This window comes from Poecile atricapillus, chromosome 7, assembly GCF_030490865.1.
Source record: "Poecile atricapillus isolate bPoeAtr1 chromosome 7, bPoeAtr1.hap1, whole genome shotgun sequence".
NCBI lineage: Eukaryota > Metazoa > Chordata > Aves > Passeriformes > Paridae > Poecile > Poecile atricapillus.
The window spans coordinates 28,677,159-28,703,731 of record NC_081255.1 but is presented as its reverse complement, the minus strand read 5'-3'; the positions used below and the strand labels follow the sequence as shown (position 1 = coordinate 28,703,731).

Here is a 26,573-nt window from a genome sequence, read left to right as displayed (position 1 = left end):
TGAAAGACAATCCAGACATAACCACTTCTGGCTCAAATTTGTGAGATGGGAAAAAAAAAAAAAAAGACAATCAGTGGTGGTTAGGAAAGTACTCTGAGTAAAGAGATGATTGGGCCATCTTCATCTTCCTTCCAAGGTATCAACAGGGAGAAAATCCAGTGGGCCAGATGGATTTTTGGTCTGATGCAGTAGAGCCATTCCTACTGCTCAGCAATCTGTCACCATTCCCAATAGAAGGCAGAATGATTGGCTTGAATTTGCTCTTTTTTATTATTATTTCAGTTAAGCCAGAGAAGTGAAAGCTTCAGTGTAAGTTCCTCAGTCATAGCCCAAGTATGTGAGGATATGAGATGTGTCTACTGGACTGAGATAAAGTTTATGGACGATGTACTGACAATGCCTGAGGAGGAAAAAGTGGACGCCTGCAGGGGCCCCTTGCAACAAGCAGAATAAAACAGTTCAGTACATTAATGTGAAATCCATGTTTATAAATCTGAGAAAGAGACACACAGAAGAACAGGAAAAGTATATTTAATTTTCTATTAAACTTCCAACCAGAATACATTTTCCCAAAACAGAACTTAAAGCTTTTACATAACTGACAAGAATTTCATCATGATCAACACCAGATTTTACCAGGAGAAAACAGGTAACATACTGATTATATTCCTTCTCTGCTCTCCTGGCACATCTAATCTGTTTTCAAAGTGAAATATTATCAAATCCTGTGAACCTCAAAGCAGCATTCTAGTTCCTGCTTACTTCTGGATATTTTATTTATTTTTTAATTCCAAAGTAGTAATAAGAAAAGTATTTTATAGCAAATTCCTAAAACCTATTCTAAAAAAATGTTGTTAGAGATCCCCTTTACAAGATCATTTTAATGTAAGCAGCAGCAAATTGGTTAGAATGGAAGTCTGAAAGCATTTGTATGACCTGCTATTACAGTCTTTAAAAAATGCTCATTCCATTGATAGGCCAAACTATTTATAACTTTCCTCTCTTCCTTCCAACTAACCTCAACAACAGTAAGCAGCCTAATTCAGCTCTAATTTTTACAAAATTGTCCACATTGATTAGAACAAAAGCTGTCACAAAGCCCCACCATGTACCATTTGTGTTAGTGCCTCAAGCTTAGCCATAGAGAAACCAATGGAAATTGTTAAGAGAATTAAGATCTCTAACCACAGAATTTAGGTGAGAGAGGTCCAATCAAACCCAGCCTGTGCCATATTATTGATAATGTCTAGTTTTATTCTACTTTTTTTGTCAAGAATATCAAGTACTGACTGTTTACTGAGCTCAAAGTTTAGCTTTGCCTGGCTGAAGCTGTAGATTCTGAAGTTTCATTGCCATGCCCATGTTCCCAGAAATCTTCAATTTGCCTTGAAAGAATGCCTGAAAAGAAAGCAAGATTCTGTGAAATGCAGTACGATATATTATCCCAAATGCACCCCTCCAGACAGTTATGGGTTATTATGGATGAGCAGTTTGGTAATTCCAACAGTTCTTGCACACACCTCACATCCAGCAACAAATGCATTGTCTGACTGTAGAACTGTAGAACAGTAAACTGAGGAACTCTTATTCTCATTGTACTTGTGATACCTAAAGAGAATAAATTTGCTTGTTTCTTAAAGATTGTCACAGCATGTACCTGGAGCAGGCAGAGCACCCCATGTTTGGGTGGTGACTGTTCATAGCAGACAAGCTGATTATTTCAACTGCACACAATAAAGCCACAGTGACAGCAGGTGCCACAACTGATTTCTCAGCTCAAATCCTCCTCAGCCTTAACTGGCTTTGTTCCTGATCAATTCAATTTTACAGATCTCGTTTGTGAAGCAGACATGCAAAAAATTTGGATTTTTTCCTCCAGACCTTGTAGGGAGATAAACTGCATGCACCAAAATATCCAAACTGTAAAGCTGGAGTTGCTTCTGAATTTTCTACATGTATATTACAACATTTCTCTAATGTGCTTTATCTTAAAACTTCTACTAGACACATTTCAGTTTGCAAAATTTACCCCATAATTACCAGACCAAAATCATGAAACAGTTACCCAGAGCATTTCAAATTTGGAGGCACAGCAGAGCAACTTAAAATTAACTTAAACATCTGGTTTACTTATACACTATGACTATTTTTGGCATACAGAAGAAAAAAAAATATGAAACCAACCAAACAAACAAACCCCCCCAAACTCCCCACTCAACAACTACAAATAATCACAGACATTCAGTGGATGCTCACCTCAATTTCTACTTTTCAGCATCAAGATGACACCTTACACTAATGCTAACTTTGGGGGTAAAGCCCTCCAAACAGAGGTCCACATTCATTATTTCTTATAGCATGCTGCAAAAACTGGATTGCCCCTCTTCTTTGCAAACCAAGCACCATTGTATCTCCTTCTGGGATATAACACAGGACATATCCCTGCAGGATGTTTGACATAAATCCCTGTCCTTCTTGATGAATCTCACATTGGCCGATTTGTTCAGAGCACACCATTAATTGTTATTTTTCAAATCAGCCATGGCAGTTTTGGATGAAAACATTCAAATGATTTCAACTTAAACACATTCAAAACAAATCAACCAGTTCCCTGATCAGATCATCTTTGCTGCACTTACTGTCTGAGGGTTCATTTTGCCAGTCATGAGTGCCAGGAGATCAGCATCAGCCATTGTGATTGTACAATCTGCCTTCTTATCTGCAAGACAGGAGTTGAACAAAGACTCAAACTGAGAAATTAAACAGTTATAGGAGCTACAACTACGTGGAGCATCCCTTCAGACCACAGATCAGCAAATGGTACCTGAAGTACGTACAAGTAAGAGCCATTAAAAAATATCAGCAAGAGGCCACCCAAAGCCAACAGGCAGCTGGGCCACCTTGTAGAACAGACCACCCCAACACTGAAGAAAGATGGGCCTTCCTGAGAAGCTAGGCAAATTCATTCCTTGAAAATAATCTACTTGTATCCAGACAGAATGTTCATTGCAAGCACTGATAATCATCTTTCAGTTTTATCAAGCTTATATTTGCTAGTATGAAGATGAGCTTGGAATAGATGAGTTTTCCCCTGTGACACTTCCTGAGGTATTCATTACTGACATTTCAGGCATTTCCTGCCCTCTCCTTCCATGGGAACAACATGTGCATTCTAAAAGCACTCATTTGAATTAATTCAAGTACAGAAGTTTCTAGGATCTTTGTAACAGAAGCTGGAAAATTATTTCAATAAGCTCTGATATAAATACTGATACATAAATCAAAGGGCTAAAACCTGCACACATCGTTTCCTACACTCATCTTATTATTAGATTGAAATCTTCGATAAATTATTGTCCATGCAACAGAAGACTGTGGTCTTCTTTTTGTAATAACATAACAATGAATTTCTGAATCAAATCCCCTGTCATGTTTTTCATTAGAACTTTGTGATGCAAGTTCATGGATATATCAGATTTTGAAGACTGTCTCTCATCTTCATTTTTTTCATTTTCATTACTAGGGTGTGTGACTTCAGATTTGAAACAAGACATTTTCATGGCAAGGGTACAAATCCTGTGTTTTCAATATTTTTATGGGGTTCCCCAACACTACCCAGTCTGTTTCTTATTTCTGCTGTTTTCAAAATGGAACTTCAAGTTTACGTCAGCTGGTACAGCACTGAAACCAATCAAGTTTTGTTGCTTAACTACCTGCAGAGGAGAAGTAACTTGACAAGGCAAACCAGTTTACTGCTTACCAGTGTCTCCAACAAAGCAACTGAAGAAACAGCTGCAAATTACTTTTTTGGCCCAAATTTTAAGAGGTGAGAGCAACAAAATCCCTGAGGTTTGATTTCCACTTTTTTTTCCATTCTGATTCCTGTGAAATCATATGACAGATCTGCCTGTAGCCTCTAAGAAAACACACTATTACCTCTAGACACATTCAGAATAGAAGATGTTTATCTTGGTCTGAAACACCATGGATTAGAAGTGTCAGTAATGAGAAAAGTTTAAAATTAAGGTAGCTCTACATCATTTTTGCTCAAGGTCACTACAGCCTGAACAGAACATGAGTCTGTATTCATTAGTTTTATGTGTGTTCTGCAATGACATAATGCAAGAGCACTGACCTGAATTAAGTGCCACAGAGCCTTTACCATTTTTCACATCTACTACCCAAGTTGCTTCTTTCCCATCAGGACCATCTTTTACTTTGAAGGCAAAGACTCCACCAATTTTCTTGACAAATTGCTCTCCTTCCTGTAATGACCATGGAATAAGAAAGTAATTTACTTCAACATAATTTTCAGCTAGTCTTAATTTAACAGAAGTAATCAAAAAACTTTCACCATTTCTACCAATATAAAAATATCTATTGCCCCATTAGGCATCATTTAAGCAACCATCAAAAAAATCTAAACAAACAACTCAAACTATGACTCTGTTGAAATCTATTAAACTAAGAATAATCCCAATAGCCTTGTCCTGACATAAGTTTGACAAAATGTGATTTCTTCCTCTGACCACACTTACAAAGCAAGCACCTAAAACAAAGTTTCTTTGGCTAGTTAGCTCCTCACATACAATCTAGATTTGCCTCCACTGAAATACCCTTATGCAAGTAGGAACTATCTGGAAAAAAAGTAATTTAAAATCATGGCACAGTGTTAAAAGTTTCTGGCAAAATCCAAATCTGTAACATCTGCTTCAATGAGCAGTCCTGAAGAAGTGATGGATGCTAATACATTCCCAACAGGTTTCACACACATTCTGCTATCAATTAAAAATCTGTCATAGGTAAAAGAAGTAGTCAGATACCTCTTGGAGCCTCTTTTCAATCTCTTTGAAGACCAGGTGTGCCTTAAATCCATCAACAGCTGCACTGAGAGGCACAGCCGCAATACGGCTGTTGCTGAAACAAAAACCCCATTAATTTAAACACTTTAAACACATTTTCAGCATCTTCAAATGATCACAAATAGGCCTAACACCAGCAAGAAACATTTTAGCAGTACAGAGCAACTCTAGTATCAAAGTAAAGCTTGCTTTCTTGACAGCTTGAATTACATTCACTCCAGATATCTGGGTGTTCCGTGTGTATAAACTGAAGATTAATTTTATAATGAAAGTAAATCATTAATCTTATTCCTGATACTCTGGAGAAATCACCCTGCATGGCCTGATAGCAACACAGAACCCAATTCTTGATTTCTGCAGGGCACACAGAGCCAAAGTGCAGAGAAATGTCCAAAGAAATGTGAATTCAAGCAGCAGAAGGAACAAGTTCACCACTATTACCATCTCTTGGCAGCAGAATCCAAAATTGTGGTGAGGTTTGATACTGCAAAAGTGACAGAATTGCTCAAGAAATGTTGCTGGAACTTACTGAGGTGGTACTGGCACTGCCCTGCAGATGTGTGACAGGACAGCAAGAGTGGGCACAGTCTTGTCTGAAGGAGACACATCCATTTTGCCAACAAACCACGGCTCTAAGGCTCAGAAAAAGCCACCAGACAAAAAGCAGAACCGTTTCAAAAACTAATGCAAAACGATCAATTCCTGCTGCCTTCATGCACATTCTTGCCAGCTATTACTAAAGCCACAGGCTTGACCTGGAACCAGTGATTAACTGTATGTCCACTGCTGAAGGGAACTGGTGTGAAGGATATTCATAAACATGGAGGCTCACCACCTTTCCCTTAATTACACAACAAACATCATCTCAGTTACATAAGGGGTGTCTGAGCACATCAGCCACACTGTTCCATTCCAAAGTCTGACACACATTGGTGCAACTCCCTGTGTCAGGGATCTCCCACACAGAGCCTTTGGGAGAACTAAAGGGTTTTAAGCTTCTCTTGTGTAAGAAATGAGTATTGCTAAGATTTCTGTGGATTGAGTTGTACTTAAAGTATTTTTAAAATTCTGAACACCAGTGAAGGTGAAATGACCCATAGTAAATTAAATTTAAGCTCTCACTGACTGGAAGGACTACTTCTAGCAGGACCTCAAGGCTGATGATATAAAAATAGCAACAGTCTTTTTCCATAATATGAAATATATTTTTTATAGACATAATATAGACATTATAATATAATTATTATTATAGACATTATAATATAATTTTTATAGACAAAGCTCAAAGCAATGGAAAAAGGTGTACCCTGTAAGAGTCTTTTCCCCTCAGATGTAAAACTGTACCAACACCCACTGATTTTGTGAGCATGTTTGAAGAGAATCCTTGAGAAGACATATTTTTCCTTTTTTTTTCCTCACATGGTATAACCTTTCTTATGGATTTAAAAAAAGAGACAGAATTATCACTCCTGACACTACAAAAAGTCACTGCTGCAGCCCATCAAAGGTCAGTGGCTTCTCTCATCACCTCTTCCACAGGTTATATTGTCACCTCCCAGGAATTGCACAGTTCACAATTAGCTGAAACAGATGTCAGAAATATGAGCTAGAAGAGAGGGGTATGTTTATTTCTGAAAGGCCAGCACATGACAAATTCTGCTGTTCACAGGTTTTCAGACAAAATAAAGCACTGGGATGGAGCTTTAAAATCTATAATGCCCATAAGAAGCAGGTCAGTCTTTCTAAGGAAAGCTGAGAGTGAAAACGTAAAGGTAACTGTATTGTAAGTCTTCCCAGAAATACCAGAATAATACAAATTTTAAGTGCTTTCCTCTCGATTCCTGTCCATTTGAGCACCGAGCTACAGCAGAGTGCAGACAGCTTCACAGCAGTGTTCTCTCACTCTCAAACAGGCTACAATTGCAAGTGCAAATTCTGTAGCCAGTAACACATCTGAATTCTAAGGAATTACAATATCACATGAAACAAGGTGAAAGCAATCCTTCATAGAGCTAAACCAGTAACAATTTTAGCAGTGAAAGCAGTGGTTTCTCTGTTCCCATGGATATCTTGCTCGTTTTGGCAGATCCATAATTTCAACTGGATTCATTTTAACGTGGCCTGTTTTATTCTTGGAATGGTTTTAATTTGTTTGGTGGCTTTTTTCCTCCGAGCATTACTCTTGCTTACGGACAATCACATGAGCCATTTCTACAAGCCAACTGGAGCTTCTCAATAACTCTCAGTGCACAGTGTGGCACAAGAGTGTGAGTTTTAACCTCACTACAGACCTGCAGTTCTGCAAGTACACAGGAGTTAAACGTGCTGGGTGTTTTAGTTTATAGAGCAGTCTTCTCCTTGAGCAGCGGCAATAACTCTAAAACAGCCAAGTTTGGAGGGCACAGGAAGCCGCACATCCAGGCTGGGCCAGCTGCGCTCTGCCCCAGCTGAGCGCTCCGGAAGGCCTGGCGGTGCAGCCCGCGGTTCTCCCCGTGCCGGGTGAAGCCCCGGCGTGTGTCAGCCCCGGCTCACCTGCTCTCCCGGGGGAAGCCCATCCTGTAGAGCGTCAAGACCACGGCCCCGCCGATGCCCAGGTTGTGCTGCAGCGCGACCTTCGCCCCCGGCACCTGCCGCCGCCCCGCCAGCCCGCGCAGCTGCCAGCAGAGCTCCACGCACTGCGCCAGCCCTGAAACATCGAGCGCAGAGCGCGCCGTCAGCCAGCCGCCTTCCCCCGCCACCCCGCGAGGGACGCGGGATTTGGGAAACTTCCAGGGATCCGAGCTGCCAGGAGTGAGCTGGGTGTCCTTGGGAAACCCGAGGGAACGGGAAGCCCTTTGCATCGCAAGCCTGACACTCTCCGATTATGCTCGCCCTCAGTCTCCCCCCGCTATTCCATCAGCTCTCTCTGCTGTCAGGGTCCCACCGCACGCACAGAATCACAGAGTTAATCAGGTTGGAAAAGAGCTCCAAGATCATCGAGTCCAACTTACGACCAAGCACTGGGTGCCAATCATTCCTGCAGCACTCCACCACCTCCCAGGGCAGCCCATTCCAATGTTTAACCATCTTTTCTGTGTAAAAACTCCTCTTGATGTCCGGCCTAAACCTCTCCTAGCACAGATTGAGGCTCATCCTGTCTCTGGCTGTCTGGGTCTCAACCTTTCCTCAGGGAGTTGGAGAGAGTGAGAAGGGCTTCCCTGAGCCTCCTTTTCTCCAGGCTGAGTCCCCCACAGCTGCCTCCGCCATTCCTCCCAGGATTTGTGCTCCAGACCTTCCCCCAGCTCCATTGCCCTCCTCTGGACATTCCTCACACATCTCATTTCCCCCATCCCTTCCTCCCCCTTCCTCTGGACAATTGCACAGGTCTTTGGACAAGGCAGACAAGGAATCTGCATTTCATGCACTGAATTTTACACATTGCCAACTAGAACATTATGAAGGAGTAAAGGAGTTTTAAAATTCCAGTCATAGATGAGAATGAACAGGTTTCATTCATATTCTCTCGGCCTCGAGGAGAGAGTGTGTACTGTGGTGCAGCCTGCCCTGGAATGGTTTGAATATTTAAGAGGATTTACATGGCCCTTGTTTAGCATGTAACTGGCCCCAACACTGTTTCCAAGGGAAATGAAGCTGACAGGCTGAAGAATTTACTGACTTTTTCTCCATCCCATGGCAATGCCAGTAAGTGCCTCTGCTTTTATCACTGTGTAACAGACAAAAATTAACACAAACCTGGCAATGCAGTACTCTCATGCTGTTACAGATACCCACAGCATCATTTATCTGGAATCCTTTTCCCCCAAAGTTTCCTAAACTTCCCCTGGCCCCCACACTTAACTGCATATTGTATCTCACTGTTACAACTGTTTAGATTAAGCTTTGGTGTTTTACAAAGTTTCATTTTCTCCAGTTTTCTGACAGCTTCTCATTTACAAACAAGGAGGGTGAATGATCTCCAAAAATCCAAACACATTTTGTCCAAGAGCCAACTAATTTAGAAACAAGCACAGCAGTTTAAAAAAAGAAAAAAAAACACAAACCAAAAAAAGGGAAAACCTGTGTTGGTGGGAAATGGTGACCAAGTGAGTTTCTGTTGTAAACATCAGATAAATATTTTGACATCCAAGACGTAACAAAATTGGCTTCTAGTACAGCTAACAATGGTACAAGGCTATTCAGAGACACTATAAATCTCCGAAACCAGAATTTTAAGGATGACATCATATTAGAATAGTTATTCAAATACTATTCAGGAGTTGTACTACTGAGCAATTATTTAGGAAAGGTTAGGCTGTGTTAACCTGCCCCAACACTTGGATTACTTGGCAAGAAAACTGGGAAGAAGCTTTGAGGCCCTCATGTGTCAAGCACAGGTGGGAAGCACCTGCCTGCTCAAGAGCTGTGTCTCTTATCTAATGATAATAATCTTTTATCTAATGGGTGTGATTAAATGAAGTGGTTTTGCATACCTGTGGCACCAAGAGGATGTCCCTTGGAAATCAAGCCACCACTGGGATTAATAACCCATTTTCCTCCATAAGTATTGTCTCCTCTGTCGATCAGGTCACATGCTCTTCCTATAAAACAGTACTTATGTAAGAAAAATGCTCTTTTTTAAATTATTATTTGTAAGTGATTTTTCAGTTCTGCTGTAACTCACCAGAGATGCTGCATGTCAGTCAAACCCTAGGAAATGTTACAGCTCATATTTCACAAAGAGCAAAAATTAGCCAAACTACACCGAGACATGCTCATACCACTGAAGGAAGCATAACATGGAAGAGAAGCATTTGGTACAAAAGTTGTTTTTAATTTGCAGTTGAATTGTTCTGTTGGTATATACAGCATTATGATATAATCAGTTTAATGAAGCTATTTATATTTTGTTCATTAAACTGCAGTGATAATTATGGTTTTGGTTAGCTGTAATTTGTGACCCCCAGGACTTGCAGGGTGAACACACCACAAGCCCTTGCCACAAAGGCCAACTAACAGTACCTTGGGCTGTATTAAGACCTTAAAATAGTAAATAAAACCACTCAGAAGACTAATGCTTGGAAATATTTAGCTTTGCAGACTACAGACAATTCTCCCTTTTAACCAGGCTTTTACTCATTTCTTCTTGTACCAGCTTCTTCAGCTTACATTATTAACAATGAAGTCTAAAAAAGATCTGTGATGGTTCCATGGTGCCACTAAATGAGAATACCAGGTTAGATTTGCCCATCTAAATCTACAGTGGTTTGTACCATTTCATTAATCTTTAGGCCTCATTAGTCTATCATTCCAAGATAAGTTTCATATAATATTAAGGCCAGACCGACTAAGGGTTGTGAGAACAGCACTATTAAATAACTATGCACAAGGCTAATTAATCAAATAGACAAGTACCACCAGGATTATTCTGCATCAATTAAAGGAATGAACCTAAAGAGTTTAATGTACCTGTTTAAATATGTCAAACATTCACCATTTTTGCTGCAGATACCATAAAAACACAGCAAAAATGACAGTAGAAAGCAAACATTCAAAGGCAAACACATAAGTCTTCCTGGAGTTCCAAAAATGTCTGTTTCAGTAAGAAAGCTCAGACTTAATATACCACCTAGTGCCAGAATATGGTATTTTCTCACAATTTAAACAAATTAAAGAAAGATTATATGAGGTGATAATCTATGCAAAGCAAGAATATTTTTAGAATTTAAATATATCATGAACTGAAATAGCAGTTCAATGCATTATTTATTTGAAATCATAAAACACCCTCTTCAGCAGAAAATTTTAATGATTTTACTTACACAGAGCTAAATTCCATGGCCATTGAATCTGTTGTAAATTCAGCAAATTCACTGACATTAAACTGATCTGGACAGACTGAGCATATTTACACAGTTGACTTTAGATGTATGTTGACAATTTGCCAACAACTCTAAGGCAAAGATGTTCCAAAGATCAGTGTCTTGCTAAGGCCCCCCACAGGCAATTCTTGTCCTATTTTTATCTTCTTAAAAGGAAATACATAGATGGAGGGAAATCTTGGGATAAGATTGTAATAGAATACAGCTCCAAAAAAAGGACCTTAAGATTGAGATCACAGGAGTTCTTAATTTGGGTATTTTTGGTGCTTTCCATTTTAATAGAACAATTATCTCCATTGCTGCTATTACCTTCTGGACACAGTCCCAGAGCTTCATAGGTGATTAACTCATTAACTGAGAAGCAGTCATGAAGTTCAATCACATCAACATCTGTAGGTTTCAGCCCTGCTTTTTCAAAACATTTTACTGCAGCTCTTTTAGTCATATCATAGCCAACCTGAAAAAAAAGGAGAAATTCTATATTAAAATATCATTACAGAAATATAGCTCACAGTTTAATTTTTACACTTAATTTTAACTGTGCTTCTATAGATCCTGTCTGTGAAAGAAGGAGAAGGTATTCTGGTTTATTTTAATGCATCACATGTCAGAGTTTGATATTCATACAATAAAAACTGTCTAGAAAGAAGTAACACATTCTAAGGCTTATTGCTGGCATGCAAAACCTTTCTGGGGAATATCCTCTATTTCCTCAACCTTGATCACAACCCAAATTGTTCCTTTTGCATGACTCAGACCAACAGCCTTGAAACAAATCCTCAAGCTGTCTTGTTACCTTTTTCTGTGATTCACCTGATTGTTTTAAATGTCATTACTTTTATAAAGAGAAAAATGAAAGGAATTTTCTTTTGCTGTTCGAGTTGTTTAAAAATCAGCCCATAAATAATTTGTTAAAAGCTACGTTTCTGAAAGCCTTACTCCATATCTCTTCAAATAAAATCAATTTTACATTGACCACAAAGCATATGTTTGCTCACTGACACAAAAATGTTTATAGCATCACTAGGACTTGCAGGTACTAAAAAAAAAACCAAAAAAACAAACCCCCAAAACCAAACAAAAAACCCCCCACAAAACACCAACCCAAAACTATAAACAAAAAAACTCAGAAAAACCACTCAAATTAATACCGGGGAATACAGAATTGTAAACCTACCATCTTCATACAACTGTTTCCTTCAAATGTGCTTGGATAATCAGTAGCCATCACCTGGGCTATAATTTCCACAGCTTTTGCCTGCAACTTATGCCTTTTCACAAACTCCTCATTAGCCAAAACTGCAGCTGCAGCACCATTTGATGTTGGACTGATTGAAAGAAAAATAATGATGATATTATTCTAAATCAGTAATGTCAATATTCATTAGATTGCTGATCTTCCATAGATTTATCTTTTAATACAAACCAAGAAAACATCAAACAAAACCCCACTTTCTTTAGCTGATACCACTGAAACTATAAATTCCATCAGTGCTTACTGGACACTTTCAGTAATATTTATAACAGACATTTGAAAATCATGACATTGAAATAGAAATGTATCATTAATGTTTTTCAATTTAGGACAAATCAAAATTTCTACTTGGCTATAAACAAATACATATACACCCTCCAAGACTGCTTAGGAAAAGCTGAAGAGAAGAATTAACACTTGACAGCAATGGATGCATATTAGTAAAAGAACAGAGAACCCCAAAGTACAAAACTTATTCCAGCTCACTGTATTACACTGAGAGCAAGTATCTAGTGTTTGGTCATGACAGAGTTTCCGCATTTGTTTTATTTATTATAAAAAGCTTTACTTAAAGCAATCTGTAAATTATAACTGACACACAAACAGACTTTTTTAAATAGATGTCCTAACATATTTGTCTTAACATCAAGACCTATTTCACAATGCAAAGTCCTCTCCTTACCAACACTGTAAGACAGTCAAGAAATCAAAAATTTTGCGAGAATGCAGAACTTGATCTAATGTGTAGGTCTCTTGGAACTGGGAATACCTAAGGAAAACACACAGATGCCATCTCAGATTGAGCAGTAGACATACTAATATCACACTATATAGGTAGCTTTAGAGCTCTTTTTACAAAGTATAAGGCACTGGATAGAGAATTAATTTTTATATATTTATAAAATAATTTATTTATTTTCTCATTCCATAATTAAGAACACATGCTGAAAATATTCTGAACATATTCCAAAAATACTAATTTGTTGTGCTTGAATTTTTTTTAACAACCAGAGATGTTGACTATAGAGGCAGAGTACATGACTTACGGGTTGTTGGTTGAATGGCTGTGGTTCTTCCATGCAACTTTCGCAAAGTATTCTGGATTTGTCCCTGAAAGGGGAAAGAAAGCCGTGTTGAAATACTTTGTTTACTCAAACAGTGCTGACATAACAGTTTAAATATTGTGTCATAAGAATCATGACCCCTACAAGTATCTTTACAAGAGACGCTGTTATGAAGACTTTCCTTAGAACTCAGCTGATTTTTCAAAATTAGATAAAGACTACTAAACATGGCTGAGTTTTAGCTGACAGAAGAACCTACTTGCATATTTAACACTTACATAAAAACAGAGAAAACAAGTGCATTTTATTTGATGTATTATCCTATTACTGAAACTTAAATGCTCATTTTCCTATCAGTGTGAACAGCTGCAGTGAAATATTAGATTCTAAGTTTATATTTTCTTCATATAATAGTCTAAAAGTGCAAATAAAAGATGCACAATAGGCCAGGCTGTTACCTTGGAGCCAATTCCCTTGTCTGGTCAGGGGGTAGCAAAGAGCAGTGGCAGCAGCCTTGTACTAGGTACTAAATCAAATCAAATACCCAACAGCTTTTGCCAAATAGTTCAGCCCCACGCCCATGTACCTATCCTAAGGCACAGGGATAAAATGCAGGGAGTTATGCAACCTTAATGCTACTATTTCTTAAAACAAAATCCTATTATTTTTAAATCACTTCATAAAGAGAAGGCAATGAAAAAAATGTATTTTAACAGACCATATTTGTTCATATATTCTTTGCCAGCGCTTGCAAACATCTGAGGTGCCACTGGAGCACTTGATAGGCCATATTTCTTTATCATAATTTCCAAATGTTTGTCTATAGGATTAGTTCTGTCTGCAAACTGAAAACAGAAATACAAAGTAAATAATAATTTACTTTTCAACATCACCACAAAACAGATTTCAAGCAAATGAGAGATTCTTCTAATATTTCAGCAAGTCCCTGAGCAGTATGTTGCACTTCAGTGCCACGTTCAGAAGTATTGATAATTTCCCAGGTACAACAAAATGAGTAAATAAGCAGAAAATGCTTAACATTATAACCATTGCACTGATTCATGGCAAGAATCACTGCTACATGATTTCTATCAGTCACTATTTTCAACAGGGGACTTTGGGTATTTTACACCTCACTTAAAATCCTACAGTTAATATAGTTTCAAGTCATAAAATTAATTAATATTCTATTAGTATTTTCAATGAGCTTAAATGAAATCTCATAAAGCATGTTAAAAAATAGCTCTCATTTCTATCACTTGCTAAATTTAACATTTTTCACCCAAAACTCTTGAATATATTATCGAATTTGGCAGTTCTGCAGTTAAATGACATATGGGCTCTAATATTGCTTGCCTTAAGGCAAAATACAAACAAACCCACACACATTCTCCAGTAAAAACAAACAAAAGTCAAGAAGCCCTTAGTTTTTGGGAGAGTGTATTAACAAGTCAGCTGAGTAAGCATCAGGCCAGTAGACCCAGAATCTTTCTTTGATGTACTGTGTTGTTTGAGGAAGACACTTCAGTTACTCAAAGCTTCGGTATTTTATCTGGTATTTTCCTTTATCTCCATTAACATAATCTTGGCAAAATACAACAAACATGACACATGAATTTTGCATGGAATGTTTCAGAATTTATTTTTATAGTATGTCATAGCTGCCATCAGAATCACAAAACCCACTAGAAGATTATTTAGATCAAACTAATGATTTCTTTTGTCGTCATCTACAGCAACACAGTAAAGCAAGAGGTGTTATTGAGAATACATCTCAGAGAATGAGGAAGCGTATCTCATCTACAAACACAAAACATATCAAGTGTTTCAGACACTTACACCTGAAGAAATAGATCCTTTTGCCATCTTCTCAAAGCCAAGTGCCAGAACACAGTCTGCCAAACCTTAAAATAAAATGTGGGGCTATTTAAAGCACAATGTGATTATAAACGACACTATGTACTAACAACTATTCCATTACAAGATATGTACACAAACACCTAGCAGCTGCTCTTTGTTCCTCCTTCATTTTTGAAAGTCAAATTAAGATGGACAAGATATTGATACAAAGACACTGATACCTAAGAATGAAAGATCACTACAGGATTGGGGTTTGACAGCAACTCTCATAGACAACCAAGCATTTATGTCTCAGCTACAAATGCTAAACCATCATACCCAGTGTTATTACAGTTCTCATTACAGAAACATCAGCATCAGTGCAAGAAAATATCAAAGTCCACAAAGGAACTGCAAAAACAGGAGGAAATACTCATCTGCCAGTTCAAAGCACCGTCTGTCAGTCTGCCCTCTCTCACCTCCTCCAAAAACGTGTTAGTTAAACACTAGTATTAACTTCAAGTTAAAAGAAAAAAGCTAAGCTTTTTAGCAGATTCTTCTTTCCATCCTGGAGAATCTAGTGCCTGCAGCACTATAATGCCACTTGTTCTGCACTCCTCCAAACAATTATTGAGAGACATTTAACTGGCAGAACTGACCAGGTTCATACAGCTCATGACACAGGAAAGTGCATGGACATCCACATACACCATCCTGCTGCATCCCAGACAATCTCTTAGGTGCACAGAGCAAAACAACCCACCTCCTTCTATAAGCTGTTTGGCCATGAACAAAGCAGTGGATCCAGTAGCACAGTTGTTGTTAACATTGATGATGGGAATGCCAGTTAGACCCAGACCATGGTAGATTGCCCTCTGCCCAGAGGTTGAGTCACCTTCAAATAGAAACACAACATTAAAATAAGGTACAAACTCACAAAAAGAAATCCTGCCATGTACGTGCAGTGCTACCAATTAAACTGTAAACTTGAACTTCTGAGCTCTCAGCTTGAGTATGGCTCTATCACAGTAAAGAACCTCAGAAAGAAGATGAAACTCCTCAGATTTTAAACCAGAAGTTTGTCCTGTTTCTGTTTTACAGGCTGTGAATCAAAGGGACATAACTGGACTGGACAGAAGGGTCTCAGAGGTGTGGCTTGGGAGCTGCTCTAGGTATCACAGCAGACTGACCCTACTTCAGTTGCCTCAGTTGTTAACAGAGAACCTGAAGGAAAGTAAATGAAAAAATCATTTTGGAATGGAAATATATTTCCCCTTAATAGAAAGCTCATTCATGGCATTCCTCATACTTTATCCACACATCCACAGATGTCTGCAGTTGTCACAGAAGTCATATCCCAATCAAACAACAATACTCACCATAAACATAACCCACACATGCCTGCTTCACTGCTGAATAAGGAATCCCAGCATCAGCTAAAGCTGCCTGGCCTAAAAAGACAGTTTAAAAGTTGGAAAAAAAGTTTAAAATTGAAGGTATAAAAAAAAGGCAGCTCTCACAACCATAATAAGCAAATCTAGAGTAGTATGTATGAGTCCTATTCACAAATGAGAGCTGTAGAAATTCCTCATTATATGGTGCAAATGGTTAATATATTGTACCTCATAAGGACAACTTCACAGTACCTAGAATTCTGAACAAGCTTCTTTATCAGAAAATTTCACTCATTTAATTCTGTCTTCATGCACCAAGGTTGTTCATCCCAATGAGAGTATGTTTTGAATAATATACGTAAGTATTAAACTGTTTAAGTTTAATACAATCCAATCATATTTTAAGCCATCCTGGCTTCAGCCTGGAAGGGCTGACCTGGACACATCAGTTATGGATTTGGTGAAAGTTGTCTGAGTTTTAAATCTGTTTTTTAGATTTATCTCTTTATTGAACAGTAGCTTTCCCTTCACATGTGTAATAAAAATATTGCCTGTAAGACTTAAAATAAGCGCCATCAATCAAACAAAATGCTTTATTACTAAATTACCTGCTTCCTTAGCCATTTCAGGATAATCAACACTCTCCTCATTAGGCTTTGAAAACTGACAAGAGAAAAGGAAGAAAAACAAGCTGAGAATAAATCACAGTGAGATTTAATTAATATTTTGCTCAAACTGGTATATTTAAGAGCTTTATATTTAATTTAGAAATAAGTTTGAAATAATACAAACAATGTAATTTCATCAGCCCAAAAGTGCATGTACAAAATCTTTACAATTCCCAAGTGCTGCTGCCAGACCCTGCAATGGCTTAAAAAAGAAAAGGGCAATTTTATGGGAGCTGAGGGGAATTTCTGGTCGGTGTTAAAAAAGACCCATGACTATGGAGATGGACAATAATCCTGTCCAAAGCCTGTGGATGGAACAGAGAATAACTGCAACCTTTACCAATTCATCATAACACGTGACATAATATTCATGGAAGCTTTGATTAATATTTCCCTTCTACTTCTTTTTTTTTTTTTTTTTTGTTACACTCATATTTGTAACAAGAAAATGTTTTTTCTTTGTAGAGAATTTATCACACCTTACTCTTCACCATTGGAGTAGAGGTGGCATTTCTATTTTCTTTGCAGTGTGACTCATTAGAGACCACCACAAGTACATGTGGTTTGCATTTCTACATCACTAACAGAAAGTGTCACTGCTAAAAGAAATCCTCATGTTAACTACTTATAGTCCCACAAATTATTTGATGACACCTGTCATAGCATATAGAAGTCAATTTGCTGCCTCCTTCTGCATATCTCCCTGACTCCAGACATTTGTAGCACTTAGCAGACCCTTACCACTTCCTGCAGTGCCACCTTTTGTTAATTTAGACAGAGAACCTATACAGCAAAGGTCGTAAGAAAAAACAGTTGGTGAGCTGATCATTGTAGAAGTCTGTGAGAGGGATTGATAGTGCTTGTGCTAACAGAGAGGAGAAAAGAGTACTGACAACTCCTCAGGTCATGCTCAATTGGTAACTGAGATGATCCACCTCTGAAAATGCAGAGCACTGGGGAACTGACAGTTACAGAAAACTGTGGACTGTTGTTGTGAGAAGATATAACAAACTTTAGCAGTCATTACATCCTTAATATTAATCAAAGAGAAGCAATACAGTCCCAAACGGTTTCATTGCAAAATACTTAAGATGCAATATGGACTCTGACAGGTTTTACTTGTCTCTTCCATGAGGACATCACAAGTGAGCTCAATAACTTCTATTACTACATTCTGTGATCTAGTCCAATAAACGCAATTAACAGAATTGTCTTTAACCTTTCAATTCCTCCCCTATCACATCACATGCTGGAGAAATACTCATGCAGCAAAAAGACAAAAAGTTATTATTTAAAAGGTGGCTAGGGGAGGAGTTTCTGACTACTCTGGAAAATAGCCAAGTTGTCTTAAGATTCAACTATCAAGACAAAAATGGTTCTTTTACAGTTCCTCTTTGGAAATCATAAAATCGTTTAGGCTGGAAGAAACCTTTAAGATTAAGTCAAACTATTACCCCAGCACTGCCAAATTCAGCACTAAATCACGCCCCTAAGTGAAAACATCTTCGTGTCTTTGAAGTCCCCCCCAGGGATGATGGTTCCACCACTACCGTGCGCTGCCTGCTCCCGGGTTTGACAGGCCTTTTGGTGAAGGAATTTTACTTAATCCTAATTCTAACCTTAAACCTTGCGGAAACTTGAGGCCGACTCCTCTTGCCCCGTTACCTGGGAGAAGAGCCCCACGCCCACCCGGCTACCACCTGCTCCCGGGGAGCTGTGGAGCTGAGCGGGGCGAACCGTGCGCCCACAACCCAAGGTCCGGAACAGAAACGCCGCAGGACAGACCCTGCAGGGCCCTGCCCTCCCTGAGCCCCTGCCCCGGGCCCTGGGCCAGCGGCTGCGGGGACACGGGGACACTGTGCCCGCTGCAAGGCTGTTGTATCGACCTGCTCTGTGGAGCACCACGTTCACCTTGGCCGGGGTCGGGCCTCCCCCACACCCCGAGCGAGAGTGAACTTTGCGCGGAGCCGCTGCCGCCGGGCCGGGACCGGGCTCTGCCAGCGAGCTCCTGAGGGGCCACCGCGTCCCATGAGGGGCTTCAGCCGCGCCGGGGAAGGGGCGGGCGGCTCCCGCAGCACCTCCCCCTCAGCGCCGACAGGGGACAGCCGGGGACAGCCGGGGAAAGCCGGGGGCCGCCGCCGAGGCCGGCCTCGCACGGGCCGCGTCCCTCCGCGCACACACGGGTGCCGGGGAGGGCGGCGGTACCTTGGTCATGGCGACGCCCACCACGAACACCCGGCGCTCCATGACGGCGATGACGGCGATGACGGCGGGACGAGCGCTGCTGTCCCCACTGCTGCTGCTGCCGCGTCCCGCGGGCCCTCAGAACCGGCGGGGGCGGAGCGAGGGGCCGGGGGCCGGGCCCTATAGACCCGCCCCTTAAAAGCGCAGCCCTTCCCCTGCAGCGGGCCGTGTAAGCGCTGCCGAGCTCCCTCTCCGGCGGCCGCTGCCCCTGGGAGGCGGGGCGGAGGTGCCGGTTCCGGAGCGGCCGTGCTGCGGCTGTGGCGGGCGGTGCCCGGGGCGGGGCGGAGGTGCCGGTTCCGGAGCGGCCATGCTGCGGCTGTGGCGGGCGGTGCCCGCGGCGCTGCTCGGGGCGCGGGGCCGGGCGGGCGCGGCCGGGGCGCAGCGGGGCTCGGAGGTGCTGCTGAGCGCGGCCGGCGGCGGTGAGTGCCGGGACTCGGAGTGCGGCTCCGCTTCTGCCAGGTCCTGGTGGAAACACCTCGGCCTGGCGTCAGCGTGGCCGTGTGTTCCCAGCGCGGCGCAGCCCGAGCGGGGGTGACAGCCCTGCCGAGCCCGGGGCGGTCACTGTTGTTTTGCTTTCAGTTATGCCCTGTATAACCTTTTGTTCAAGAACGCTGCTGCTGAATGAATAGCTAGATACTTTTTTTCCCCCTAAAGTTATTGTGTGCAGGAGACTGCAACGTAAAAAGTTCTGGTTTGCATACTTCAGATTTTTCTAACAGCATTAACGTGCAGTGATAAAGGCGGGACAGGACCTTGACGTGTCTGTGCACATTTATTCATGAGAGCCACCAAACAGTTTGAGGTTTGGTTCAGATTGCCAATGAATTTACTTTCTGTGTAACTGTTGCAGGAGCTTATAACCAGTTCTTGGTATTTTGCTGGTTACAAAGACATTGAGTAGTTACCAGCTGTACATTTCCTTGGCTGGTGCCCGCTGTTCACTTGTGTCTCATTTCCAATGTGGCACACCCCTGGTTCGATAGCTGGCCACTGCCATAGGCAGAGGGATAAACAGAGACCTTCCAGCAGGGCAGAAAGACCAAGGCAGGTGTGAGGTACAGCTGTGCACCTACAGCACAGCAACAGCAGCTTCCAGTGTGAAGGCCTGGGAAGGGAGCAGAAGTCCAGACAAGGAAATAGGAGATGTTTTTTTTCTCTCCAAAGCATACGGAAGCCATTGGATAATAATTTACAAATCACATGTGCAAAGGAGAACTAGGTAGATGGTGTGGTTTTATTTTTCTGCTTGGACTTAGGAACTTTGAGTGAATTCCTTTCTGCTGTTGAGCTTATAATGGTGAAATTAAATGGAGTTCAATTTCAAAAAGGTTCTGGAACATGAACTGAGAGTGACCTGTCTGTGCTGTTCACATGCAAACAGCAATCCCAAGAGGATGGTTTCCTTCATTAGGGAATGTACTTGAACACAGTAAGACTGTACAATAAAAAATAAATTAAGCAACATTCAAAGGAGAAACCTAAGATGAATCTTTTTTGTTTGTTCGTTGTTTGGGGGTTTTTTTCCCCCATTTCTGCAGTGATTCTAAGAAAAGTTATTGGATGTCCTGTTCATTTTCTTTTCTAAATGTCTGCTTACTTACAGTCTTCTACAGTGCTACTGAATTTCTCAGTTGTTCTGCATAACTGGATTTTGTAGACATGATGTGCCACCTCCAGTTTTAAAATAACTGATTGTTTTAGAACATACTTTATATGCATTTTCAGGAAGGAGAAGATGCAGCATATGCAGATATTATTCCCAGTTGAATTACTGTGTCAAAGAACTAAATGAAGTATAACTGAAATTGTCTCCTATTACTAAGGTATTGCTGAAATCCTAATGAACCGACCCCACGCGAGAAATTCACTGGGAAAAGTATTTGTAAATGAAGTGAGTATGGGCCTGGCCTGTGAGCGTGTTTGGAACCATGATCAATAACTAACTGCACTGAGAACAGTTGTGGGAAATCAAAAAAAACTTAACTCATGTTGAAGGGAAGTGGGAGATGGCATTGGGGCAAGGCAGGTGAACCTGGAGAAAAACAGATTGTAACAGTTACTGCCTCAGATGTGGACAGAGATATCTGGGTTATTTAAATTATCTGAGTTAATTTATTGTAGTTATCTCAGATGGAAGTTAATGTCTTAAAGCATACTAATTGTCACACCTTAGCAGGTGAACTGTTCAACGATGACACATCCTAGAGAAAGTCTGGCTCATGCCTGGACAGGAAAGGGAGTTTTAGGTGCAACAAAGGTTCATCTCTGAATGGAAGGAAAAAAGAGATGGGGAAATGTGTCATTCTGAATTTGTTGTGGAAGAACCTGTAGGTTGCACTTACATGATTTCCATGAATTTTCTGGCACCTGCAGGGAAAAAAACCAAACTACTTCTATCATTGATTAGGCACTTGCTATAATTTCAGTGTATATACACATCCATATGCCTACTTTTTTTTTTCTCTCATTTGCACTCCCTCCCATGTAGCTGTTCAGTGTCCTGGAACAGCTCCGCTTCGACGAGCAGGTGCGAGTGGTGGTGTTCAAGAGCCAGGTGAAAGGAGTGTTTTGTGCAGGTGAGTAGCAAAGGCTCTGCAAACTCTTCTCAAAAAATGTGGTGGCTCTTAGAGCCATGAACCAATCAGATCATGCAGAAAAGCAGTTGGAAATGAATGCTAAAATAAATTTTAAAAAATCTGTCAAAAAGGCACAGAGGAACACCCTTGTTACTGCTGCAGCCCAAATGTCCACACTTCAACTTCCATGGACCTTACTTAACTGGAATGCTGTTTCTCAAGACTTTTTAAATGGTCTGGCATCTGAGGGGGACTGGAGAGAACACTTCAGATGTCTTTTCCTAGATTCTAACCTTTTTCTCCTTTATTCAGGAGCAGATTTAAAGGAACGTGCAAAAATGGATGATACAGAAGTTGGAGAGTTTGTTAGAAGACTGAGAAATCTTATGGATGAAATAGGTAAAGGATTATGTCAGTTGGAAAATTTATCTAGATCACCTAGTGAAATATTTAGAAATGCTGTAGGAAATAACTAGCAGGTTATCCACCTAGGATTAGCTTTCCAAATGGCTTCAGCTTATGCCTGAAAGAGAGATCCAATTAGAATTAAATACCAACCATCCTGCTGCCCCTCCCAAGGACAAGATGCATTTCTTATCCACAACAAAGCACATACATACCTATGTAATAAATACCTGCTCTAAGTTCTTTATTCCACACTTCTGTGGAATCCTTGGGAAGCAAGTTCTGTGTTGCTTGTCCTACTTCCAGTACATGTTTCGAAACACTCAAAATATGGCAGAGACCTAAGAACACGGACTTGAATCTCTGAATGGATTTGCTAAATGGATTTGTGGAATGTCGGGGCGGGGGTTGTATCTACAACTCCCTTGCCTCCCTTTTTCTTTTTCTTTGCAAAAGGAATATGAACTTCTGCAATTAATTTTCTTTCCCTATCTATGAATTATTCTGCTCTCACTAGGAAGAAATGAAATACCAAAGTCAAATCTAAAATACCAATCAGAATTGCAATAATTTAAAAGAAATTACAGAAGCAGTCAGGGTGGTTACAGGAGAGAACTAGCTCACCTCTGAAGTTTGCATCCATCTGTCTGAGTAGTTAAAGTATCAAGCAGCTAATCTCCAGATACATCAAGTTCCTCAACTATGAGGCAACCTGGTTAAACAGTGTTTACTGTTCCTGTTTTCAGGAGCCTTGGCTAACAAAAGCACCACAAAAACTGAACATTGTGACAGGGCCTAGGGAGGGTGTCTTCTCTTTGGCTGTTTTTAAGTGTAACAGATGAATATACATGTCATAAATTTGCAAGGAGAGGATTGATCCCGTTTGCGTTACACCACTTTGTGTTTGCAAGCTTCTCTGTATGGAAGAAGCATGTTTTGCATTCTTACTAAGAAAGGAGAAGTGCACAAAGATAATTTTTACTGTTTTCACACCGTAAATTTGTGTCAGAAGAAAACGAGTTTTTGAACAATTATGAACTGAAAGCTTTAGAACGTAAGGATTTAAATCGCAGGACCGTGTGAAACAGAACTTGTGGAACACAACTGTGCAATCTGTGCTCTCTTCTGTAGCTGCTCTGCCTGTGCCCACGATCGCTGCAATCGATGGCTACGCCTTGGGTGGTGGATTGGAGCTGGCCCTGGCCTGTGACCTCCGAGTAGCAGGTTTGTGTTACTCAGTGTAGCAATCTCCTGGCAATTGATGGCTGCATTTTTAAGAGAATTTACACACGTGACAGTGGATTGTTAATGGAATCCAAGAGCTTGAGAGAAATTTAACAGAAGGTTGTACAGAAATTGGACATTCAGTTACTATTTGGAAAGTAGTTCCTATGCTTAAAAAGTAAAGCCTATTTTTAGGTAAAATTAGGTTTCCTCTAGAAAACTATTTATTAGTAGGATTGAATAGTTATTGTTAACTTAATACTGGATCAGATATACTCTGGCTAGATCTAACCTTCCCAGCTTAAATCATTTTGGGTTGAAAGAAATTTCTTCTGTTTCCATGCTTCCATCCATTGTATTTCATCAGGGACCTGAGGTTCATTTTTCTAGCTAAAATTGCTATATTGGGGTAAGCAGACTTGAGATGGACATTGAGAAAGTATTGTAGTATTCAGAGTTTTGGGCTACGTGGAGAAATGGAGTTCCAGTTCAGCACTGACAGTTTCTAATTTTATTGATCAATCTGGAAAACTTCTAGTTATACACATCAAAATGTAACTAACCTTACATTTATTTTTTTAATAGCTTCATCAGCTAAAATGGGCCTTATTGAGACCACACGAGGACTTCTGCCTGGAGCAGGTAAGCTTCATTAAAACTTAATCTTCATTAAACCTTCATTAATATTCATAAAATCTCACTTTCTCAGCTGTATTGTAAATATTTTGCCATTAGAGTATGTTCTTGAACACTTGAAGTGTTTTGAAGGTAAATTAGAAGTAGCATCTTACAGTCATGAAAGAGATCTATGAATCAAGAGTTCTGTCTCAGACATACTCTGAATTTAGGGAAGTCCCTTTACACCTTTTCCTTTTCAAAATACTGAAGCCTTTCAGATTCCTCAAAAAATGTTAATGTATTCAGCCAGTAGTTATTAAAAAAACATATGATCCCTTTATTTTTTAAGCCTCCTGGTTTTATAAGGAGACAAAATACTGTCAGAATTTTGTCAGAAATGAAAAATGGTGTTTTCCCTGTTGTCCTAAGGTGGAACCCAGCGCCTGCCCAGATGTGTTGGAATAGGTCTTGCAAAGGAACTCATTTTCACTGGCAGACAGGTTGATGGAGAACAGGCGGCCTCCATGGGGTTGGTAAATCACTCAGTGCCACAGAACAGCGAGGGAGATGCAGCTTACCAGAGAGCTTTAACTTTGGCTAAAGAAATCCTGCCCCAGGTAAGTGCATTGTTCATTGGACCAATGTAAAGACAGCATTTGTGCTGTCCTTAAGAGAGAGCAAACAAACACCTGAAATTCCTTTCTCTGAAATACTGAAGTCTTGGTTCCTGATCTTTAAGTCTGTTCCTTTTTGTGAATGCAGTTTTTGTAGGAACAAGTGTTCTAACATCCAGCTGCTTAACCCACAGGACAGTTTTACCCCCTAGCTGCAGCCAAACAGACCTGCAGGACACATTGAAACCTCACACCATATTCATCTGTGAACTGCAGACAACACCAAATTGATTTTTTAAAAAATACTTAATAACTTACTGCAAATTTCTGTAGACTAAAATGTCATTTGGAACTAGGATGATAATAATACAACAACTAATCTATTATGAATTAATTTTAATTTAATTATTTAAAAATATTTGTTGTGGTTTGTTTTTGTTTTTAATAAAGGCACCATTTGCTGTGAAAATGGGAAAACTGGCAATAAACAAAGGAATAGAGGTAACAATTATTTCTGTTTAAATACTGAGGCGAATGAAAAGATTAGCAGCTCCTACAAATTACTACATTAAAAATGTTTAGAACTGATTATAAAGTTATGAGTTATAAAATTTTCTTTATATCAGACATTTAAAACCATTTCAGAGGTTTTAAAAAATTTGTTTAAAGATAAAATTAAAATGGCAGGGTTGTTTGTTTTTTTTTTTTCTACAGATAGTAACATGTATTTCTAATATTGGAGTGAAGATCACTTACTATGACTGAGAGTGACTGACTGCTGTCATTGATTTGAGAGTTATGAAGTAGCTTTGAGGGCTGTACTTCAGATAAACCTCACACCTTTCCTCTCCTTCCCAGGTTGACATCGCATCAGGGATGGCTATTGAGGGGATGTGTTATGCCCAGGTAAACTGCCTTCAGAATTCATTCCTGAAAGGAACAACTGTACATTAGTTATAGAATGAGCTTTACAAATGGTTTTAGTTTAATAAATTCAAAACTATTCCTCTCGTAGATCTTTGCAGCAAGTTTTGAGAGCGTGCACCTTTCTCAGCTAAAGGAACGATACAGGGTATTACAATATAATGTGTCTCTCAGCATCTTTTAAGATGATGAAGATTATGGAAAAAGGTTTTCTTATATAGATCTATGAGGTTTTTCTTAGGTGCTTTGTTTGTGAGTTACACTACAACCCTGTCTCTTTATTCCTAATTTCAAAACATGGAACTTTATCATTGAAAGAAATGCAATCTTAGTCTTAGACCATTACTGCCAAATTAGTCAGGACTTAAAAACACATCAGACTTATAAATGGAAAACATACCTTTCTTTTCTTTCTTTTTTTCTCATGTAGAATATTCCCACCAGAGACCGTCAGGAAGGGATGGCTGCCTTCATGGAGAAGCGACCACCTCAGTTCACCGGCAAATAACACTTTCTGCTTCCCCTTGAGTCTCTGGAGATAAAGCAGGACTGAGGAGGATCCACTGATTTCTTACAATTATTTTTATGACACCATTCTGTGCACTTAACTCCTTGCCTAGGACTGCATTTCTAACTACTCCACTGGATCGTTTTTCTGTACAAATCTCCAAATAAAGATTTAACTTTGTACACCTGATCTTTAAAGCACATTCATATGAAGTCAGTAGTTATGGCTCTCACACAGATGTCAAGTAAGGAATATAGAGAAGCTTTGGCTCACCATAAGCAAATTAAAAAAACCCAAAACACAGTGCATCCTAACAGGAAAAACAAATACTGGAGAGAAATTCGTTTCACAAAGATGTATCAGTGCTCTTCCAACTGCTTTGACAGAACAAGCAGTACCAGCACAGAGCAGTGGCCCTTCATGCCAGCTCTGCTGAGAGTAGTGCAACACTGACGCACTCCAGGAACCCAAACTCACCTCCCTTTGGAACCAGTGCTTGAGAAAACACAGGGCTATGTAT

At 40.0% G+C, this 26,573-nt stretch overlaps 2 protein-coding genes across 3 annotated transcripts; one reads left to right on the top strand and one right to left on the bottom strand.

Annotated features, from left to right (window-relative positions):
• Positions 1 to 515: 515 nt before the first annotated feature.
• On the bottom strand, positions 516 to 19,319 carry SCP2 (sterol carrier protein 2). 2 transcript variants are annotated; one of them, XM_058843355.1, is made up of 16 exons: positions 19,146 to 19,319; positions 16,881 to 16,935; positions 16,258 to 16,329; positions 15,642 to 15,773; positions 14,879 to 14,943; positions 13,758 to 13,884; positions 13,022 to 13,085; positions 12,658 to 12,744; positions 11,898 to 12,048; positions 11,030 to 11,177; positions 9,332 to 9,439; positions 7,395 to 7,548; positions 4,824 to 4,917; positions 4,136 to 4,265; positions 2,640 to 2,719; positions 516 to 1,398 (listed from the first exon to the last, which is right to left on the bottom strand). In XM_058843355.1, the coding sequence occupies exons 1-16, from the start codon at positions 19,185 to 19,187 to the stop codon at positions 1,303 to 1,305; spliced, it is 1,605 nt and encodes a 534-aa protein (XP_058699338.1). In that variant the 5' UTR covers positions 19,188 to 19,319; the 3' UTR covers positions 516 to 1,302. The 2 variants fall into 2 exon arrangements, with proteins under 2 accessions (XP_058699338.1, XP_058699339.1); XM_058843356.1 differs by having other exon boundaries at positions 4,824 to 4,911.
• Positions 19,320 to 19,437: 118 nt separating this feature from the next.
• Positions 19,438 to 26,242, top strand: ECHDC2 (enoyl-CoA hydratase domain containing 2). Its single transcript, XM_058843357.1, has 10 exons — positions 19,438 to 19,603; positions 21,008 to 21,075; positions 21,673 to 21,760; positions 22,073 to 22,159; positions 23,297 to 23,389; positions 23,975 to 24,031; positions 24,437 to 24,624; positions 25,072 to 25,122; positions 25,480 to 25,527; positions 25,976 to 26,242. The coding sequence occupies exons 1-10, from the start codon at positions 19,492 to 19,494 to the stop codon at positions 26,051 to 26,053; spliced, it is 870 nt and encodes a 289-aa protein (XP_058699340.1). The 5' UTR covers positions 19,438 to 19,491; the 3' UTR covers positions 26,054 to 26,242.
• Positions 26,243 to 26,573: the final 331 nt, after the last annotated feature.

Bases quoted from the DNA above. Each gene is read 5' to 3' on its own strand.
- SCP2 (XM_058843355.1), bottom strand. From the start codon at position 19,187: ATGGAGCGCCGGGTGTTCGTGGTGGGCGTCGCCATGACCAAG. The intron at 15,774-16,257 runs GTGAGTATTGTT...TTCTATTTGAAG, and splicing joins ATGTGTGGGTTATGTTTATG to GTGACTCAACCTCTGGGCAG. The intron at 1,399-2,639 runs GTAAGTGCAGCA...CTTTCTTTTCAG, and splicing joins GCAAAATGAACCCTCAGACA to GCATTCTTTCAAGGCAAATT.
- ECHDC2 (XM_058843357.1), top strand. From the start codon at position 19,492: ATGCTGCGGCTGTGGCGGGCGGTGCCCGCGGCGCTGCTCGGGGCGCGG. The intron at 22,160-23,296 runs GTAAAGGATTAT...TCTCTTCTGTAG, and splicing joins AAATCTTATGGATGAAATAG to CTGCTCTGCCTGTGCCCACG. The intron at 25,528-25,975 runs GTAAACTGCCTT...TTTCTCATGTAG, and splicing joins AGGGGATGTGTTATGCCCAG to AATATTCCCACCAGAGACCG.